The sequence below is a fragment of the Galeopterus variegatus genome, unplaced genomic scaffold (genome assembly GCF_000696425.1).
Source record: "Galeopterus variegatus unplaced genomic scaffold, G_variegatus-3.0.2 Scaffold121, whole genome shotgun sequence".
In the NCBI taxonomy this organism is placed as follows: Eukaryota; Metazoa; Chordata; class Mammalia; order Dermoptera; family Cynocephalidae; genus Galeopterus; species Galeopterus variegatus.
The window spans coordinates 201,224-223,481 of record NW_007726232.1 but is presented as its reverse complement, the minus strand read 5'-3'; the positions used below and the strand labels follow the sequence as shown (position 1 = coordinate 223,481).

Here is a 22,258-nt window from a genome sequence, read left to right as displayed (position 1 = left end):
GTCAAGATTTGAATCCAGCCTTGTTTGACTACAAAGTCATGAACCTCAGGGTGACCTGGGCTGTGGCCTGCCCTATTGGAGTCTGTGGGGTCCTCAGGTCCCCATATCCTGTGTTGTGTTTCTGCCCAAGTCAAGTCTCTTCAATATCCCACCGGCCCCGGACAGGAAACATCCCATTATTGTGTGAGGACACAATGCTGAGAAAGGATGGGCTGAAATAGCACCAGGCACCTGCAGGCACCTCCGCTCTAGGAAGAGTGGCGCCTCCGCATTCTCCATGGGCCTGAGAACTTAGGGGGCCTCCCCTGCATGCTGCACCCCACCCGTGGTGGTTCCCTACAGATAGTCCCTTCCATGGAAAACTTCTGGACATGGCTAACCCTAAGGTGGGAGAAATGAGCAGGTTTTAATTAGACCAGTGAAGAAATGAAATGTATGGCAGAACCAATTCATTCATTTATTCAATTAACCTTCATTATGCAACTTCTGGGCATCTGGTCCTCTGTTCCTCAGTGTCCCTGGAGTCTGCACACTAGGCCCCAGCAAACATTTGGAGGAGGAATGAAGGAACAGCCTTGCCTATTCATTTCATTTTTAAGTATGACTTCTGGTAAGGCTTGACTGGAGCCCATTAGCTTCCAAATTCTCCCATGACAACCACAGCGACAGTGTTTGTCTTCCAAGCAGAGACAACTGACACCCCTGGAATTGGAGATCTCCACTGGGAAAGAGTCTTCCTTGCCCCCTCAACCCTCTATCCCCAGCCCCAGCCTCACTCCTCCTTGCATCTGTGCTCAGCTACCTGGTGCTCCTGGCAAACCCTGGGGTCCAGAGGGCTCCCATCGCTAGACTCTGATTTCCTTGGTCTGGAGCAGGCCCCAGGCATCTGTAGTCTGTAAAAGTTCCCTCGGTGATACTAATGTCCAGTCAGGTTTGAACATCACCAGGTAAACTGGTAAGAGTGTAGATCCTAGAGTCAGGCACGCCTGGCTTCAAATCAAGACTCTGCTACTTCCAACTTCTGTACCCTTAAGTAATTGTTAGAGCCTCAGTTTTCTCATCTGTAAAATGGAAACAATAGTACCTATCCTGCCAATTTTGAGGACTCAAAGAAATAATCAATGTACAGCACTTAACATCATGCTTGGTACAGATAAGTACATGGTAAGGTTGACTGTAACACTATTATTATTACTGTCCTCGAATTATTATCTCTCTATCCTACAGGCTGCCTCCTGTGGAACTGTTCCTTCTGTGACCACTGTCTGCAGTCAAACACTGCCCCACATTTTCCAGGACAGGAGGAGTCTGAGCTCTGAAATGCTGGATCCCAGCCCTGCCCTTGGGCTCCTGGGTGGTAGAAACTGGCATCACAACCACCAGGCCAGCAGCCAGTTGCACACCTAAGTCGCTGCAATGAGATGAAACCTGGCTCCCATGTCCCCAGGTATAAATGTCATAACTTTTGGCAGGACCATAGGACCACAAGGAGGAGAAAGCAAAGAGTCTGCGATAGCATCAAAGAGAAATCTTGTTGAAATATATTTCAAAGGTTTGACAAGGTACAAGTCATTATCATTAATTATTTTTATTGTTGTTTTATTGTTATTGATGGAGAACCCTTTGGCAGCAATTTCCAACCAGAATGCCGGCAAGAGAATCAAGAAAAAAATGGAAGCTCCTCTTAAGAGCTTCCTAAAAGGGATACCAGAAACAGGGAGAGATCCCTGGAAGTTCAGGAAAAGCACCAAGGCAGCTGGAGATGGAGGTCCCTGGCTTCTTTGATCGAAGCCCCACTGTGGTCAGTTTCTCTCAAAGACCAAAAGACAGTTTGCCTGTGGACAACACTGAGCAGATGTCTAAAAGTTTACACGACTCTGCAACCCATTTAGCACCAAAGAAAGCGGCTTGCTTTGTAAATTCTCGTAAGGTGATTTTTCCTCCCTGATACTTTATGTTTCCTAGGCCTCATTACAGACATGACAAGACAGACAAAATCTCTTTTAATCTTTAGAGTCACCCTGTAAGGGAGGTATTTTCATTTAATAGACGAGAAAAGAAGCTTGCAGAAGTTAAATGATCCATCCCAGTTGCACAACTAGTAAGTGAACCAGCCAGGACTTGACCTGGGGTCCCCATTTCCCACATGCGTGCTCCTGACCATCAGGCCATTGCTCCTGAGAGTGTGGTCTGTGAGCGGGGATAGGTCCATAAATTGTTCACAAGTTAATTTCAGAAACTGAGAGTGAATTTTATAAAACTTCCATAGGAATTTGATAGAGTAGCTTTATGTCTATCTCATCTAACAATAATTTTAAAAACTGGGCTTGCATTTTACATGTCTTATTTCATTTTTCCAGACATTCATTTTTATTGTATTTTACAAAAGTTTCAGTCTGCTACTGAGTGGGAGGAATAAAATCCCTGGCCCTTGACCATGGCTAGTTTGAGAATCCGTAGTCCAGGCTGGGCTCTTGGGTTAGCACAGGTGGGTCCTCAGAGCAACTTCCTTGTACAGGAGAGTCAGTTGATCCTAAGCTCAATGAAACTTTAGTCTGAAGTCCAGAAACACCCACCAGGCATGGAAAAACAAGCCCTTCCTCCTTGTTAACCATGGAAGACTGGATCAGAGGTGCCACGGGTTTCACTCTGGTCTTTGCAACCCTCATTATGAGCCATCAAATAAAACTAGTAGGTGGGAGTCTGGGATTTAGCACTGTCTTCAAAATAAGGCCCATAACATCTGGCTGCCTTTTTAAAAAAAGTGTTTTGCTTTATTTATTTCTTGTTCCCTCCCTTTAAAGTTTCATGGGTACAGAGGGATGGAGCAAAACCCAAGTGCCCACGCTCCTTGTGCAGTTGGAGCCAATACAAGAATGAAACTTCTTAAGCTAGCCAGCAGGCTGGTCTCACGAGGTGCAGGGAGTTAGCACGTGTAAAACCCGGGTGTCATGGGAGGCCGAAGGAGCTCAGTGCCAAGTATCACTAGCCTCATTACGTTCTTTAGTCTCGAAGAGGAACACTACAATCTCTGCCTCCACCTGTCTCCTCCCTCCTCCACAGCGAAAAACCTGGTTTCGGAGGGAGGGACAGGGGCAACCTGGAGTGAGACACAGCCCATTCTGACATCTGTGAAAAGGTGCTATGGGGGTGCTTCTCCCCTTTGCCCCAAGGAGTGGCTGGGCCAGGACTTGTCCAATGCTAGGAGAGTTTTAGGAGACAAACACTGGGTGGGACAGACTTCATGCCTTCTATCACACGCACACACGCATGCACATACACGCACACACACACACATGCATGCACACACTGAGCATCAGATACTGTTCTAAGCACTGGGGATACAGTGGTGGACAAAACAGATAAAAGGCCTCCACTCTAGTGGAGCTGGCAATCTGGTCACAGGAGAGAGATGATAAACTATCCACAAGTAAATATATAATAAACGTCAAGTGGTGATCAATGCTTTGAATAAAACCAAAGCTGTAAGAGGGGAGACAGAGGAATGAGGGTGCGGTGCTCACTTACACAGGGTGCTCAGGGAAGGCCTTTTGCATAAGGTGCCATGTGGGCAGAGGCCTCAAGAGTGAAGGACGGACATATTTGGGCATCTGGGGAAATGTCACAGGCAGAGGGAACAGCAAGCACAAAGGCCCTGGAGTGGGAGGGCATCTGGTGGGAGGGTGCCAGCCAGGAGGCCAGGGCAGCTGCAGCGCAGTCGGCAGGAAGGGTGGTAGGTGAGGGGGTCAGACCCAGTCAGATCCTGGGCTATGGCGAGGATTTTGGATTATACTGATTAGCTGGGAAGCCATGGCGAGGGGTCGAGTGGAGGGGACAGATATTGAGCAGCTGAGTGACATAATCCATTGTGAGTTTTCAGTGGTCCAGACATGGGCTGGGTTGGTAGCAGTGGAGGTGGTGAAGGGGGCACACCAAAACTCAGGACAGTTTTAAAAGGTAAAAGCAACAGGAAGTGGTCCCTGGGCTGAATGGTAAGGACAGAATGTGTCAAGCCTTTCCCTTGAGGGAAGTTTCTGGATGTTCTGTGTGCCTGGTTTGGATGGTAATGGGCACGGAGGCCACCCAGACAAAGGCAGAGGAACAGACCCCGATCTTGCCCTCAGCTGCCCTGAGATACTGTGGGGGTGCTGCTCCTAGCACTAAGCATTTGACATCGTGGCCCCTGAAGCCAGGCACATCAGGAATCAGGCCCGTGCTCAGATCCCTATGGCTGCACGATTTGGGGAAATCACTTTTCTTCTCTAAGCCACTGTTACCTCATCAGGGAACTGTTCTGAGAGCAAAGCTGTTCTGAGGAGACAGAGTAAATAAGGTGCTTCGCATGGTGCCTTGCACACAGTAAGTGCTCACTTAATGTTCAAATGCAAAATAAAACTAAGGGTTCAGGGCTGTTTTTACTACGTTCAGGGTAGGAGAGTTCACCAAAACACTGACAAGGCCCGTGCCTGGCCCCAAGACAGCCCACTCTCCAGGAAACATTTGTCAGGGGCAGAGATCAAGCCACACACCAGAGCCCACTTTCTGCAGGGTCCCTCCAGGGGCAGGAGACCCAGGCGGCAACGTGCCGGCCCTGACAGCTGTGATGCCGCCAGTAGACAGTGGAAGTCCCGCTTTCTTTCCCAGTGCTATTATGCATCTGCTCTGTGACCCTGAACTGGGCACCTTCATTTCCTGTCCTGGGAATGGGGTAGGAGAATGGAGGCAGGGAGCTGCACCCTAAAGAAACAGAAAGGTTTGTCACTCACTGTTCAGAGGCCAGAAAACTCAAAGGGGTCACAAACGGAGAAGGCTGGAGCAGAGTGAAACTCTGTTTCTTTCTATGCTGTGTGCTATGACCCTAGGTATGTGTCATTGCCTTCCTCTGGGTGGTCTCAACAGAGTGAAGGGGAATTAAGGAAGCAGAGTATGGGGCTGATTTATCAAATAATTGGGGTAATGAGAGGGAGTGCTCAGGAGCAGTTGTCAGATGGTGAGGACCTACATCAAGGTGGTTTCCAACTGTGTTCCACAGAGCCCGGAGGTCCTGGGGGATGTCCCAGGGCCACTGCCGGGGTGGGGGCAAGGTGTCCTCCGACCATGCCCTCCTTCAGCCAGAATAGCTCTGCTGTTCCCTTCCAGCACTCCAGGGGGGCTTTCTTTCAAGAAAGTATCATTTGTAAATTCAGATGGACCAAGCAGGTAAAATAAACAAAACAGGCCAGCTACAGACAACCAGGTCTGTGGTGGAGTGGGAATACCTGCCACCCACTTAACCCAGCTCCCACTGATCGCTGCCGTGCAGGAACCGAGTGCAGTGTCGCTAGAGGATCTGATTTTTTAAGAGAAACCACATACTAACGTGTATGTGGATTTAAGTCCACATGCTGATCAAATCAAACATGTCTGTGGGCCACCTGTTTGCAACCTCTGGCCTAGAAGGATCTAGCCCTCAGGGAAGGCAGGCAGCGTGGAGCAGGGGAGGCTGGGTCCCAGAAGGCGAGCTCTCCCTGCTTCCTCCCTCAGAGCCTCGCTCGACCGTCCAGCTGGACGTGGGTGCCACACTTACTCAGCTCCGAGATGCTGCCCACGCAGGTGGCCAGGAGGGACTGCTCCAGGGTCCGGAGCTCCAGCTGAGCGTAGGCATCGGCTCGCTCGTCATGGCCCAGGGACCCGCCGTTGTAGGGACTGAAGTACGCGGGGAGGGAGAGGACACCTATGGGAAACAAGGCAGACAGGTCACACTCGGGAAGGAGAGAAGGCTCCGCAGGCCACATCCCACAGCAGGTAGGGCTCGGCCCTGCTCACCTCCTCCAGGTGGAGCAGGGATCGGCAGGCAAATCTCTCTGAGCCTCGAGGACATGGGAATTTTTACCATGGATGTAGCTGTGGTTTTAAGCAACTGGGACCATCGTTTCTTGGAGTTGCCCATGGACTTGACCTACTTAGGCTCACCTCGAGGACATGGGAATTTTTACCATGGATGTAGCTGTGGTTTTAAGCAACTGGGACCATCCTTTCTTGGAGTTGCCCATGGACTTGACCTACTTAGGCTCATGGGCCATACAAGAAGTTGTTCATTCATTCACTCACTGAATATTGACAGAGTGATGCAGCTCTGTTTCCATGGCGATGACTAAACCAGATGTAGATGCCCACCCTTATCACCCAAAGGGAACTGTCATCTCCTGGGTCCTCTCACTTCCCCATGCTGCCCCCTTTCTCATCAAGCCAAGAAAGAAGCTGGGAGCGACCAACGGAAAGGGAGTGCCTTCTCCACTCCAGGAAGGGGACGTGTCCCAGCCACTGGCCAAGTCCAATTAGTGTTTTTCATTAGCACTTCAACAGCAGCAGAGCAGAGCTGTCAGAATCAATCCCAGAGGGTAACAGCCTGTAAATTTCTCCAACTCACTGTGTGGCTTCTTAGAAAGCACCAGAAAAGCAAAATCAAGCTGGTTTAAAATTACATGTTGGTTCTTAAGAGCATGTGGCCACAGAAATTCTAGTCGCAGTCATCAGAACAGGGATTTCTAACTTTTGGTAACTGCTGTTTGATTGATGTTTCCTTCTCCAACAGCCCCCCACCCCCAAACTTTGGGGGGAAAATGTACAGGAATTTAATCACTCACTTTTGGGAAAAATCTCTTAAAATTCCCTGAGATAACTGGAGAGCCCTTGGGATGCAGCCAAGCCTGGGTTAGAGTTCTCTATCCCAAACACGTGGGAGGTGACAAGGACAACAGTGGCAATAGGTGGTGTGGCCCTGCGGTTACGACAGGGCCTTGGAGCAGATTGCTGGGGCTCCTAATTCTGGCTCTGTCACTCAACCAGCACTGTTTTCTTGGTCGGGTCACTCAGCCTCTCTGTGCATCCGTTCATCCTGTGTTAACTAGAGATGACGAAAGTCCCCAGCTCAGAGGACTGAGTTAGTAGGTGTCACTATTTGGACCAGTGCATGGCTCAGAGTAAGTGCTCTATCGAGTGCTGTTGCTACTATTTTTGCTTTGTGCTGGGAATACAGGCTTTATTTACATGATCTCATTTGTTCTTTCAGCAACCCTATGAGATGGGCACTGCTGGCTCCCTTTTAGATGTTGGGGGACGGACATTCAGAGAGTCTGAATAACCTGCTCAGGTAGAGTTAGGATTCAACTCCGGGTCCGACTGGCTCTAGGATGTGTATGTACACCTAACCCTCTGTGAGCTCAGAGTCCAGTGAACACACCACCAAGGATCTCCCATGGCTGTCCCTATTCGGTGGTTTGTGCATGTGACCAAATGGCTACACCATTGCCCATTTCCCCTGTGGATACCCCAGTGCTGAGACTTGTGCATTTCTCTTTCTTGGGGCAAAGATGCATGGCACTCTTCCTCCAGCCCAGGTCCTGGCAATGTTCCTCTTTGACCATTCTGTAGGTTCAGCTGATGGTCAGTCCTGCCCTTCTAGCCTGCCCTGACCCTGACCCAGGCCCCTCTACCCTCCTCCGTGCTGGTGTGGCCAAGACCTGCCCCTCTGAATCTCCCTTCCTCCCTCCTGGATGGCAGCGACCCCTCCCATCACATCAGCATCTTGTAAAACAAAGCACTTGCTCAAAGCTTTGTTTCTGCAGGAGGGGGAGGAAGAGGATGTGATGGGGCTTTCCTCTCCCCCAGCCCCTGACCAGGGCCCTCTTCCCTAAAGCAGAAACTCTGTGACAGCTGAGTAACCGAACACATTAGGGAAGAGCTGGCTCTAAGCACTAAACCTAGTAAAACAGAAGAGAAAACCACTCCAACTATAAGCTAAAACCCACAGACAGCCCAGACAGCCAGGAGAGTCCTAGGGTAGGCCTGGCTCCTCCTCTTTCCTCCATTATTCTCCATCGACAGAAACAACACCAGGGACATGTGGATCAAATTTACAGTGCTTAGGGCAAGGGAATAGGAAATTCAGCTGATTTGTTAAAGGATTCCCAGAGAGAAATCTTATGTCTATGGATCTAGTAACAGGAGCAGGCAGCTCCATTAATAATAGTTCCCATTCTCCTGGTCATCACCCACCCAAAGGGGCTTTCACTTAATACTGTGGCAAAAGTCATTATGAACCTATTATTAATAATAGTAATTGATAGCATCACAGCTTTTGCATGGCACCTTTTGCTTTTAAAAGGCTTTTTACATCGAGTAACTTATTCTTCCAGCAAGTGAGGTAGGGCAGTCAAGATCAATAAAGCCACAGCTGACTTTTAATGAGGGCTACCTATGTGCCAGGCACTGTGATAACAACTTACAGGCATTATCCAATCACTGAATCCCCCAGTGTTTCATGAGGGTCTATTCTCACCCATTTCCCAGCTGAGAAAACTGAGGCCAGAAAAGTTAAATGACTTGTCCAAGGTTACCAAAGGTCAGAAACTGAACAGGAGTGTGTGGGGGTGAGAGGGGGGCATGGCTAGAATTTCACCCTCTTGATTCTCAAGCTGCTGAAAAGAAATGATGTTCTAACTTTGGCTACCTTGACCTTTTGTGAGTTAATAGCACGTAGGATATTTGAGAGAAAAGTCTGTTTGGGCCTGAGGTTTGATAGGAGGAAATTCAAAAAAAGATCCAGAAATAGAACTTTCTCTTTCGTGGGTCTCCAGGCACCTCCTGCAGGGGATCCCTGGAGGCCTTCCATAAAACTCCCTAGGTGGAAGGCTGTCTCTCTCATCCCCCCTGATACGCAGTTCCACAGCTTGTCTTCCAAATCTGCCCCTTCAGAAAGCCTTCCTCATGGCAGTTCTAAATCCTCTCCCACAAAAGCCCATTCCTCAGTAGTTCTCACTGGAGAGGGAAAAATATTTTCTTTAAATTTTCTTAACATGTCAACGTCTTCTTTTCGCACGCAAATTCCCAGCTTTATGATATGGGCCCATGACAAAGTCATTCTGGAAAAAAGAATTTCCAAAAAAACAACAAAAAAGAAAGGGCAACTTTTTTTTTTAATCCATTTAGTAAAATCCTTAGGAAAAATTGTTTATTTCAGTCATAATGGAAAAGCAACTGTTCCGGAATGTTTCCTTTTATTCTTTTACTAGTTAATAAGGACACCCCAAATCACCCCCTGTCGAACTCTGTAAAAGTGACGAGGAAGCCCACACGCATGACTCAGATCATCACCGTGAGAAATGAGCACGAAGGAGTATCCTTGCCTCCCTCTTCTATAAAATCAGCATTTCTGTTGAAACATTGTTCCACTCGAATGTGCTTTTTTTGACTCTGCGCGGAGCCTCTCCATTTCTCAATCTATACGCACAACCATAATCTTCCATCACTCAGTTCTTATCATTCTGGTTGCCCAACCCTTGAATCTCGGAACTCATTATCTCGTTCCCCAAAGCTGCCACCGCCTCCTCCTCCTCCATGGTCCCCTCTGAGAACAGCACCATGTCCACCCAGTTGCCCAAGGACAGACCTATGAGTAATCCTTATCAACTCCCTCTCCCCCCCCCACCTCCCATCAGCCACCAAGCCCTGCTGCTTCTACCACCTTAATATCTCAAAAATCCATCATTGCCACGACCCTGGTTCAGGCCACCATCTTCCCTCCCTAGATTCTGCAGCAGCGTCCTCAGGGGTCTCCTGTCTCTGGTCTCACCCCATCCCCACCCCCCGACTCCGGTCATGTTGCTTTAGCTTCGTGCTCTTCAGTGACTCCCTATCGTCCTCATGAAAAAGTGCAAACATCTTTGTACAAGTAAGAATAGATAATTCTCTTCTTTCCCTATCTGAAATTTACAGATGAAAATAATTCTGCCAGCAAACAGAAAATTCCCAGCACCCTCGCGGGATATCAGCAGAGCTATGAAGTCCATGTACACCTGATCCTTGTTTCTGGAAGTTGTTTTCCAAGTGTTGGTCACTAGACTCTACTCTAGTGCCGGGGGTTAGGGGGTGAGGAGCAACCCATTTCTTTCCTAAGTGATTCTCCACCAGTGCCCAGAGAGGGTGCGATTGAGTTGGATGGGAAACCAAGACTCAGGAAACTGGGAAGCCCACCTTCTCGCTGGTGGTTGCCAAACAGAAATTCGAGTGGGGTTTCAGCTTGCAGAGGTGCCCTCTCCTCCAGGCAAGCATGCAGCCAGCAGAAGCAGATGGACTGCACACTGGGTTGATAGACCAGACTTTCAGTGCCAAGGTGTTTTAGAAGCAGGGCTCAGCACAAACACCACATCAGTGTGGACTGCACTCGATCCTCTGTAAAACATGGGGTCGATTCAGCGGCTCCCCAAATCCTCTCCAGCACTGGGATTCTAGACTCTGACTAACCCCTGTGTGTTCTCCAGCACTAAAGTGTGCCCCTGAAAACCTTTTTTTCTTTTTATTCCATTTAACTTCTGAATTGTCAACAGTAGGAACATGTAGACCCCGTGATTACTATTTCCTATAGTTTAATTTCTTCCATAGCTATAACAACACCCCCCCACAACACACACTCAAACAAACGCAATTTTAAATGTAAAGAAGATGTTCTTTCTGTGTAAAACTGGATAGGTTTACAGTTTAGCTTTTCTGACCCCTCATCAAAAAGCCATCAGGACTGTAACATAACTGTCCTCCAAACTCAACAACCTGTTACTGGTGCTCTCCCCAGACTTGTAAACATTCTTTCTGGGGCAAATGACTCCAGTGGCCCGGACACCTGTGCAAACCTGTGTGCCTATCCCCCTTTCCCGCCCCTGTCCCCCATGTCCCCCATCAGACCTACTAGCTGCTGGCTCAGGGAAACACATTTGTCAGGCAGCAAAGGCCACCATTTCCCTGAAATGAAAACCGGGATGCAGAGAATTACTCCTTTACTGCCCTTGTGAGGAAACTTGGCAGGGTGTCTTCTGCCAGTTTTCTTAGGAGCTGGAAGATTGGGTGGGGTTCCAGCTATAAGCTTCTGAAAATAAAACTTACACTGTCCCACTGAACGGTTTCCAAATAGCCCACATAATCCAACCCTTTTTAAAAAGTGTTTCCATTCTCTGATCTGGAATTTTACATATAGTACATTTAATGCCCAGTTGTTGTACATTAGTCATACTAGAGCAAAGAGATGAAAAGCTGAAGCATGAATATTTTCCAGGGAGACCGAACTGGGGTGTAGGACAGTTGATTCTAAAAGAAAACTTCACCGAATGGTACTTCTCCTGACATCCCAAGTTTAAAGAGGTTGGGGGGACAGGTGTTGAGGCAACAGGAAGGCGGAGGACACAAGAGGAGCAGCCAGGGAGTGGAATAAAATATGCCCGAGGAGCTGTCAATCATCCACGAAAAATGACTCATTAAGAATAACTGGAAGTTCATCTAATTCTTGGGCAAAACCCATCTCAAGACTGAAGACCTATACTGTGAGGCCCAAGAGTTCATGTGAAGAGAAAACATTGGGAGACAAGAGAGAGAGAAGAGGGAGGGTCTACACTGAGTTTGGGAAGCAGGTTTTAATAACGAGTTAATTCCAAATGGGGATGGGCTACCATACACTGAGCAGCTGCTCTGTGCCGGGGACAGGGAGACAAGAGAGAGAGAAGAGGGAGGGTCTACACTGAGTTTGGGAAGCAGGTTTTAATAATGAGTTAATTCCAAATGGGGATGGGCTACCATACACTGAGCAGCTGCTCTGTGCCGGGGACGGTGTGAACAAGCACTTGAACCCCCACAAAGTCCCCAGCAGTGGGATACTATCACTAGACCCATTTGCCAACCAGGGGCACTGAGGTGTAGGTGGGCTGGGTCACTTGGTGAAGGCTCACAGCTGGAAAATGGCAGAGGTGGAATTCAGACCCGTCCCGTCCATACCGTAAAGTCCGCACTGGTAACCGGTGCACAATGCTGCCTCGGGACTGTGGCTCAGACTCGGGGAGCAGAAGCACACCGGGCCCTGTCACACCAGGGACAGAACGCTTCCTTCACCACCCGCCATCCGATGAGCATGAAACTTCCCCCTTCTTTTTCTAAAGTCAGGAAATTCAAAGCAAATAGTAAGGCTCCGGTTAACACCTTACTCTGGCTTTTATCACAACATCACCATCAAAAGGTGGTCTTCCAGTGAAGTCGTCAGGCCTGGGGGCCGGAGCTCACCATTAAACAGTAAAATAGGAATGCACACTTGTGACTGCCCAGTGGGCGAGCGGCCGGAGAACCCAGGGCGAGATCTAAGGCTGCCGAAGTATGCCATGGTCATGGCCAGCAACCCCTACTCTAAAAAAGAGTGGTAAAAAGCAAACTTCCCTCCAAATACTGGGCTGGAATTCATCACCCTTTGGAATCCCTGCCAGTCTTGGACATGCTCATGGAGTCGGTGTTGGGCCTGCCTCTGTCCCTTCCAGCAGGCTCGTTCAGTTCTCAGAGGGGCTCCAAGCAGGGTGAGAATTTAGACGGGGAGAGAGGGGCCACCATAAACCTCGACGGCCCCACAAGGCCAAGAGGGCGACCCTGGAATCCCCACTAGGAATGCTGGCTCACTGGCATTTTGGTGATACGTATAATTAGGGTAAATAGTAGTTCTGTCACGGACCCAGAGGATGACAACTGGGTGCTGTAAAAAAAAAAAAGAAAAAGAAAAAGAAAAAAGAAAAACTAGTAGAAATCATAGATTGCTGTTTAATTTTTTTGAAGCAAAAACCTAATAAAGTGCAGTCTGTTCACTGCCATTTCCCCTCTTTGCAACAGAGTAAAATAAAGCCAGAGTAACCAAGCAGATCGATTTCAGGAAATTAAACTTAAAGGTGAGCTCTGGAAAAACCAGCAATAGTCACAACATTGGGCAGTGTGGGGCAGAAAATGAATATTTGTGGAAAAAGATCTCCGTGTTACGTAGAATACTTTTAAAGAGATTCTGGGTGGCCTGTCTCCAAAGTCTTCATGTAACACATCAATAACTGGACTGACCCCGGAAGCATGAGTCTTGGAAAACTACCACCTTTTAAAGAAGAAAAATCTACCACATGACCACAGTCCTTTGTTATATGCTGTCCTTGACCCACAGAGGGGGAGCACACTAATTCCTGTGGGCCAAGGACAACACTGAGCCATGTTTACATAAAGACAATGCGCGCGCGCACACACACACACACACACACACACACACACACACTCTCTCTCTCTCTCTCTCTCTCTCTCTCTCTCACAATGTAAACGTAGAATTTAAGGATGCAGATGAAACAGGGGTATAGTCAGCACCTAAAATATCAGCCTTCTCCAAAACCGAGCCTCAGCCACCAACGTAAGAGTGGTTCTCTCTATGCTAGGGCTATAAAAATGGTTTTTGAACGGCTATTTTACAATGAAGATGACTTTGGTGTAGTAAAAATGACTGTTAAGAGGGACACGGGATAGGGAAATACGTAATTAGGGGCAGAGGAGGCTGACAGAATGTTTCTTCTGAGGAAAGGAATATCCATAATTTCAAATATGACAAAGTTATCCGAAATTAAATTTTTAAATAAGAAAAGAAAAAAGTGAATGTTAAAAAAAAAAAAAAAGGACAACTCTATTATCTAGTTACCTGAAAAGAACCTAGACTGAAAGTCACCTAATATAAAAGATTGTTATTTCTGCATGGTAGATTTTTAGATGATTCTTCCCCCATCATTCTTTGCACTCTTTAACAAAACCATTGCTACAACCATTGTGAGCTTATGGAGGCAAAAAAAAAAAAAAAAAAAGTAAACAAAAGGAAAACCTGGTTGTTTTATAGACATTTGACTAAAAAGGAAAAAAAAAAAATAGATAAGGGGAAAGGATACTCCTTTTGGAAGACAATCAGGCAGAAACTGTTCTATATTGCTAACCTGGAGGTGAGACTTTATCTGCATGTCTCATTCTAAGAATCGGCCCTGATGTCAGCAGACTTGTTCACCTGGCCCGAGGTGGTGGTGGTGACTCAGGGGTACGTCACCAGTGGGACTTCCCGTGGCATCCTGCTGACACTGCCCTACTGTGTACCTATTGCTTTACCTGTGTGATCATTCGGCAGCCACACGATGGCCTGACCTTCCAGCACCTACCTGTGCAGGTTGCAACGTGCTGGGATCTGAGAACAGGGAGAGTTGGGAAAAATTCTCACGCCACACGGCCACAATCACCACAGGTGGAACAGGAGGCTGGCAGCTGCCGTGCTGGGTGGGGGTGCGGGCGGAACAGGGGGCAGGAGAGGAGGCAAAGCTTGTGCAGGGTGTGGTTCCTGAGCTGCATACCCTACTAGGGAGCAGTGCTGCCTGCAGGAAAAAGCAGGGAGTGGGAGAGAAGGCCTCCACGTGTCAGCCCAGAGAGGAAGAAAGGGATAAAAAGAGCATGAGCACCCATAACAAACACAAGTCATTCCTTGGGGGATTAAAAAAAATGATGCAAAATCACAAGGTCCAGGGCTCATGGCCAAGATATTTATTAATAGAACATGAGTGTATTAATTAGAAATTTACTGCACTACAGTCCTGCTCACAAACATAACCCGCTTTAGTTGGCTTTGGTTCCAACTCTAGAGGGATTTGACTATTAGATTCTCCAGATGATTTAAGAGCACGAGTCAGAGAGTTGAGGGTTCAAAATCCAGCTCTGCCATTTACTAGCTGTGTGACTCTGGACTAGTTATTTAACCTCTCTGAGCCTCAATTTGCTCATGTGTATAATAGGCCTAATAATACCTCCTAATTCACAAACCGAAGAGTAAAAGAGGTTATGTAAGTAAGCACTTAGCAAAAGGCCTGACACACAGTAAGCATATGGTAAATAGGAATATTTTAATAAATGGCCTCACTGATTCCCAGGGCCGATGGCTTTGGGATAAAGCCATCAGATACTATATAAAAGCTATTATACCATTAAGAGTACGTAATGGGCCCAAGGCCACTCTAACCTGTTATTTTCTTAAAGGCCACTATAATCCACACTGATAAAGAATCTTGCTTTACTCACCACAGACGGGTCATTTATTTTGCATTCATTCACTCATTTATTCAGCAACCGTTTACTGGTTACCTAGTAATGCGCCAGAAGTGGCTATGCTCTGGGGATATAAAAGCCAACAAGACAGGGCCCCTACCTTCCTTAAGTTGGCAGTCTCATGAAGGAGGCAGACAGCATACCAGCCAGATCAATACTGCACAGAAAGGGCTATGACAGAGTCAGCACCAGGAGTCCATACTAAGGGTCTCTACACCAGACTACCCAGGCTTGGTGGTCAAGGAAGGCTTCCTGGAAGAAGGGACATACCAGCTGGAGCTGAGTAGATGTCAGTCTAGTGAAGGGGTTGGATGGGTCTTCCAAGCAGGAAGAGGTCACAACCCGCTCTACGGCCTGTATTGGAAGGCTCAGGGGCAGCAACAGGCTGGGGAGGGGCCGGTGAGGCTTGTTATGAACTTGTGTTTGTACAGCAGGCACATTATTTGTACTTAGACTATGTGTTCATTCTGGGCAGCTTGGGCGGGGTGGTGGTGGTGGCTAAAGGAGATCACTGCCCTCTCCCCATCCACCCTTGTTGCCACTACTAATCCAAGGGTCAGCAAACTTTCTGTGAGGGGTCAGAGAGTAAATATTTTCGGCTTTATGGGCCACACAGCCTCTGTCGCAACTACTCAACTCTGCCAGTGTGGTGTGAACACACAATACTTCAACAAATGGGCATGGCTGTGTTCCATGCACAAAACTATGCACACTGACATTTGAATCCCACATAATCTTCAAGTTCATGAAATATGCTTCTTTTCATATTTTTCAACCATTTAAAAAAAGTAAAAATCACTCAGCTTGCAAGCTATACAAAAACAGGCAGTGGGTGGGACTTGGCCTGGGGGACCTGCTTGCTGCATTGATCCAGAGCCCTTTTAGAGGGACTGAAAGGGAAAGCTCGGAGTGATGAGCTGAGTGTGCTGGGCCTCTTGGGGAGGGACTGGGGTGCAGGATGCCAGTCACAAAGGGTCTAAGGGCTTGGATTCTGTCTGAAGGCAAGGAGGACCCACTGAAGAGGTTTCAGCCATTGAGTGACAGGGTCATATGCACCTTTTAGACAGATAAATCAGGCAGCAGGGAGGCAAAGGCATGGGAGGGCAGCTCTGGATTAGAGAGCCCACTGCTTGCTGTTAACCTGCGTTCTGCCTGCTATGGAATTCACAATCCAAATTCCACCCGGGGCCACTGCTCTTACATCAGTGAAGCTGCCTATTTCTTTTAGCTTTTGCACTAAGCATTTAAGTAGCAAAGAGAGAGGGAGCAGACTATATTTTTTGGAACTAAAGTTCTTTAAGGGATCATTTTTATGCCCAAACAAGTGAAAAACATTTTGATTATCTTTAAATTTGGAGATGTCCTGGATTAACTGTAAGAAGTAGCAATTTTCAATCTATCCGTCTTTATGGGTTGAAAAGATAACCCTCAAAGAACGGGAGAATTTCTGTTAGCTCATTTACAACATGAGCCTCGCAGTCTGGGCCAATACAAAGACACCACCAGAATGCAGAGGGAACATCGCTTCTCCCATAACTCACCTACGACACACAGACGGGAAAGGGTTGCTAGCAGGCAGTTAGTTAACAAACCCTGCAGACAGAGAACACATTCTCTGATGCCCTGTTTTTAATGAAGTCCAGCTTATCAATTTTTTCTTTCATGGATTGTGCTTCTAGTGTCATATCTAAAAAGTCACCACCAAACCCAAGGTCATCTAGATTTTCTCCTATGTTATCTCCTAGAAGTTTTATAGTTTTGCATTTTACATTTTAGTCTGTGATCCATTTCGAGTTAATTTGGGGAAAGGTATAAGGTCTGTGTCTAGTTTCATTGTTTTTGCATGTGGATGTCCAGTTATTGCAGCACCGTGTGTTGAAAAGACCATCTTTGCTCCACCGTACTGTCTTCTCTCCTTTGTCAAAGATCAGTTGACCGTGGTTGATCGTGTTTGCGTGGGTCTCTTTCTGGGCTCTCTAATCTGTTCCATTGATCTATTTGACTAGGGAATTTTAGCACCGGGCTATTCTCATCACTTATCTCGTCATTCATTCACTTATCCAAATATTTATCACATGCCTGTTAGTTACACTGAGCTTGGTGCTAGGAATACAGAGGTGATTAAGACCCAGGTTCCCGCTCTAGAGGAGAGGAGAATCATAAAGACAAATAATTAAATTATACCATGATAAATATTACAGGAGGAGTCTGCAGTAGGTACTAGAAGCTTGGAAGGACAGCCTGAAGAGAGGGCTTTGGCTACGTGCTATCATCATCAGGAAGGGAGGAAAAATAACAGGATGTTTCAGAAAGTCCCCATTTACTCAAAGAACTCCAAAAGGATTTTACAGACTTTATGAGAAGCAAACACTCTGGTCATCTCATGGCCAGGCAACACTGTGCAACTCAGAGTGGGCTGTAGGGGGTGGAGGAGGAACAGGGAAGGAAGCTTATTTGATGAAAAGAGGTCCCTGTAGAATGTTCATTCCCAGGGGGGACATCCCTCCCAGACTTCACCATATCACTTCCATGATCTTAAAGGACATCATGATCTTTCCCTGCAAAGATGTTAAAAAAACGGTCATTGGATGCTTGAAACTGTGCTGACCCTCTAAGTGACCCACCCAACACCACTCCTCCTTCTTCCTGGCTAACATAACCCTAAATCTGTCTAAAATGGTTACACAGTATGCCAGGAGCCCTGGTGGACACCTTCCCAGGCTCCCTAACAGCCATGCGACACAGTTCTGGACGATGAGACATCAATTCAAGACTTCAGGGATTTTGGAAAATGTTGCTTTTCCTGATCAAAGGGGATAGGTTGTCCAGCCCGCAGGACTTTTGCACACTCTGAGGAAGCTGCAGCAGCAGCCATTGTGCAACCGGGAGGCAGGTCCCTGCTGCAAAAGCTGGAGCACCGTTCCCACGGCGCTGCAACACGGGGGGTGGGAGGGGAGCACTGCGTGAAGGGACCAGAGTGAGGCCAGAGCCAGCACGCTGAGATGGCAGAGCAGAAAGCAGAGCTTGGGTCTCTCACGGTCTCAGCAATCAACTAGAAACCACCAGTGACTATCCCTGAACTTCTTGTTACAAGAGAAAAATAACCCCCATTGGTCTATTAGTTTGCTAGGGCAACCATAACAAAATACCAGAGACTGGGTGGCTTAAACAACAGAAACTTATTTTTTCACAGTTGTAGAGGCTTGAAGCCCAAGATTGAGGGGTCACAGGGTAGGTTTCTTCCGAGGCCTCTGTCCTTGGCATGTAGATGGCCGTGTCCTCCCCGTGTCTTCCCATGGTCTTTCTCTGTGTCAGTATCCTAATGTCCTCTTCTTATAAGGACACCAGTCATTGAATTAGGGCTCACCCTAATGACCTCATTTTACTTTAATTGCCTCTTTAAAGGCCCTATTTCTGAGTAGTCACACTCTCAGGTACTGGAGGTTAAGGATTTCAACATACAAATTTGGGAGGGGACTCAATTTAGCACAAAACAGGTTGTCTGTGACTTGCAGATGAAGAGATTCTCTGATACAAGAGAAATTCTCTTTAAATCAGCAGTATTAAAAAAAAATTTTTTTTTACATCATGGAACCCTTTGTTCAAATGAAATCCTATGAAGAGTCCAACAATAAAGCAGGCTCCCCACTCTCAGGTCCCCTATGTTTCCAAGGAGCAGGTGGAAAATGACTGCTCAAAGAACACCGTTCATTCTGGCAGGCTATGGAAATGTCCCTCAGACTCTGTGGAGGACAGGGTGGTTCTGGCCAAGTCCTCCAAGGGCTTGAGGTGACAATAGGGACCCTAGCCCTCAATTAGCTCAGACATAAAGGCTGGAAGCTCCCCCAGTGGGGAAATTTTTTGGGCTCACCATTTAGCTGCTTTTAGGTGTCTGTGGACCTACTCTTACTGATGGTTTATTTTAATTTAAAAATTCAGATAGCTGGTTAACTCAGTTGGTTAGAGCATGATGCTGATAACACCAAGGTCCAGAGTTCGATCCCTGTACTGGCCAGCCGCCAAAAAAAAAATTCAGAGATGCAAAAAGAGGAAAATAAAAATCACCACAACTTTGCCACCCTGAGATAACCACCACCGACATTATAATTGGTATAATATCCCTTCAGACTTTGAATATGTATGTATGCCTTTGGGTGTGCATCTATACTTTCAATTTTTAAAAATGAACTCCTCCACATAATTTAATGACTTTCTTTTTCATGAAGACAGCCCTGCTTGCTATCCCACATCTCAGACTAAGCCCTAAGCATCCATGTGGGAGGTAAGCAACCTCCTCTTCCACCTAGTGCCTTTTACAGAGGTCACCTTAACAGGCTCATGACAGCCATCAGTACCCTCCAGCTCGATCTTAATTTGAAAACCAGCTCTCACAGAAATGGAATCAAGCTGCAGGAAGATGTGGACTTTCCTGCACAGTGCCTTTAGACAACAGACTCTCACTCCTGGAGGCCTCTTAAGGCTGGCGGTGGGGCTGTGCATTGGGGAGACACACTTGGGACCTTCGGGTTCACTGACTTTCAACCCTGGACCTGTACACAGGTCTATTCCTGAAAGAGTCCTTGCCTCCCCACAGGGAAGCTAGGACTCTCAAGTGCTTCCACACAAAACCTAAGCAGGAGGGTCTCCTGCTAGGTCTCCCCAAGCTTCTGGGGGAAAGACAGAGTCTGCAGCAAGCCCTCTTGGAAGGGCAGGCCTCTCCCTGGAGAGCACCTTTGTCTGCTGCCCTGGGCATAGGCGTCTCAGCCTGTCTGCAGAGTTGTAGGTGACCCTGTGTACTTAAACTGCAACTTTGGGCTTTGGCCTGAAGCCCCTTGCTGTTTGTTTTACAAACTCCTACTTACAGTCTCAAATTAGGCTCATTAAAAAGCCAGCTCCCTGGGGGGCTATAAATGTCACAAGGACAAGCAGAGAGTGAGTTTATGAGGCTGGCGTGTGATCTGCCCACCAACACTGCGAGGACCGGGTGGAAAGAGTGAATCAGCCTGTTTCGGCAAAACTCCTTTCCCCAGCCCCTCTGCAACTGAAGCTGTGTTGGCAACACGCCAGAGAAGAGGCAGCTTCCAAGACAGCTGGGCTGGATCTTTCTTGGATTTAAGCTGAGCATCTGACAGAGGAACTGCTGCACTCTGAAATGCTCTGGGCACGCCTGGTCCCCTCTGCCTTTTCTCACTTCTTGATCTGAAGCCTCCCAGCTCCATTTACATCTCAGGGTGTTTCCCCTGCCTGGGTGGCCCATGTGCTAGCTCTGGGCACTGTTGTCTCTGCTTTGCAGCCCATGCAGTGCGGGTGTCATGCCTTGCAGGTGGCAGGCCTGGATGAATGGGGCACAGAACACAGTGGCCTCCCACTTCCCAGTGACAGGCTCAGTACTTGAACCATTGACCAGTCAGCATGCCCCAAATTGCACTGAGGCTGAAACAGTATGTCACCCTAGAGCCAATTGCCAGATGGCGAAGGCAAAAATGAATCACCGTCTTTTAACCTCCTTGACTAAGTTTCAGGAGGCAATTTCTCTGTCCCAGGGCTTTACTGAAATACACACAATCAATGCCCCCCAAAACAAAAAACAAAACCAGAACATACTATACATTTACATAGCCAAGGCTGGATAGGACTACAGAAACCACCCAGCCTCCACCCCTGTTCATGCTTACTCGTGGTCCATCTTTAACACATTGCCACTGTGAATTATCTATATTCGACTCCACCCTGCCACCATACGAATAGCACTGTCTAATCGCTGCTCTGATGTGTGACACTTCCCTACAATACCTTAAGTGCCATGTGAGGGCACAGTCCTGGTGACCAAGAACTTACTTCCCCCTAAGAAAGCTCATTTGCAGCTCCAACTGCTCGAAAGTTCTCCTTATTTAATTCTGTCTTGCAGCTTCCACCCCTGGTCCTGTGTCCACAGCCTGTAAACCTGGTCTCCTTCCATGAACAATTTCTGGGTATGTCATATGTATGTCCATCCCAATGGGTTCCGAAGAGAACAGGATGATCACGCCCTGTCTTCTAGATACTGAAACACTCACAACTGCAGCCTCAACACTGGTGGCTTCCCCCATCCTCTCTTTCTGCCCAGTGACTGGCCTCCCTCTTCCTCCCAGAGCCTCCCCTGACAACAGTGCAGCAGTTAAGAGCACCAGCTATACGAGTTAGGCGGACCCAGACTTACTTGCAGCGTGGCCTTGGACAAGTAACACTTTCTCTGAGCCTCAGTTTGCTAATCTGTAAAATGGGAATAGCACCTACTCTCACAGAGAATGAGAGCAAGGATCAATGGAGACATCACATATGCATGTCCCCGGCACTGACTGAACACAAAATAGACAGAGGTGTCGCTGTCCTCACAGGCTCACTGTGAACTCTAATGGCCACTGCATTCTTCCCCTCTCCCATGGTTCTCAGGCTCAAGGTAGGAGTGAACTGTGATAGTGATAATCTTTTTTATTAGATGACTGGCTTATAAAGGGCAGAAACTATATTTTTCTCCTTCCTTCTCTCTACCATCTCTGCAGTTCACACAGCTCCAAGAACATGGCAAATGCTTCGAAGTCTGAAAAACCGTGTTCAGAGAACGTGGATTTACTTTAGTCTTAAAGCCTCAGCAAAAGTTCAGATGCTCTCAATATTAAAACAACCAGAATGACGGCTTTGGCTTCAGATGGCATGACAAGTTCAAGGGAAAAACATGCATCTGTGACACCAGTCTCCTCCAACTGCACGGCTAATGAGGAGGTGGCCATCAGGGTGGGCAGACGTCAGAGGACAGAAGCTGACTGCTCCAACACAGACATTACAGCAGAAGGAGAGAGGGCTTGTCAGTCTGGCCTCCAACCCCAGCCCTCCCCAGCCCTGGTTCTGAGCCAGAAGTCGGGCTGGAGAGCAGAGCACTGAAGTGGCTGTCGCGATGGCTGAAGTCGCCGGCTGTAAACAACAGCTCTGACTCCTCGCAGGGTGTGCAGACTGCAGGGCCCACCCTCTTGGGCCCTAGCTCTCCTATTCCTTTCCCTTAAAAAAAAAAAAAAAAAAAAAGATTGGGGTAGTGGGGAGAAGGAGGGAAGAAGAGAGAAAGGGAGAAGAAAGTATCTGAAAAATAAACACCTGTGCCACACGAGTGCTTTGAGCTTAGAAGCCCTGTGACACTTCCATTAACTATGAGTTTTAGAAGAAGCCATTGTCTATTTGACATTTATTGCCTCAAGGAAACACTGGAAATGGCTTGGCAAGATGGGCCGTCACTGCCCCCCCCAGTCTCTTGGAAGGGATGGTTTTAACGGGGGGGGGGGGG

The 22,258-nt window shown here is 47.6% G+C and overlaps 1 protein-coding gene across 1 annotated transcript in view; it reads right to left on the bottom strand.

Moving 5' to 3' along the window:
- The window catches only part of ABTB2 (ankyrin repeat and BTB (POZ) domain containing 2), a 169,945-nt gene that overhangs the window by 39,824 nt on the left and 107,863 nt on the right, over positions 1-22,258 (bottom strand). Inside the window, exon 2 of the mRNA XM_008587941.1 lies at positions 5,567-5,713. Within this exon, the coding sequence (XP_008586163.1) occupies positions 5,567-5,713 (147 nt within the window). The remainder of the gene's footprint in view (positions 1-5,566; positions 5,714-22,258) is intronic.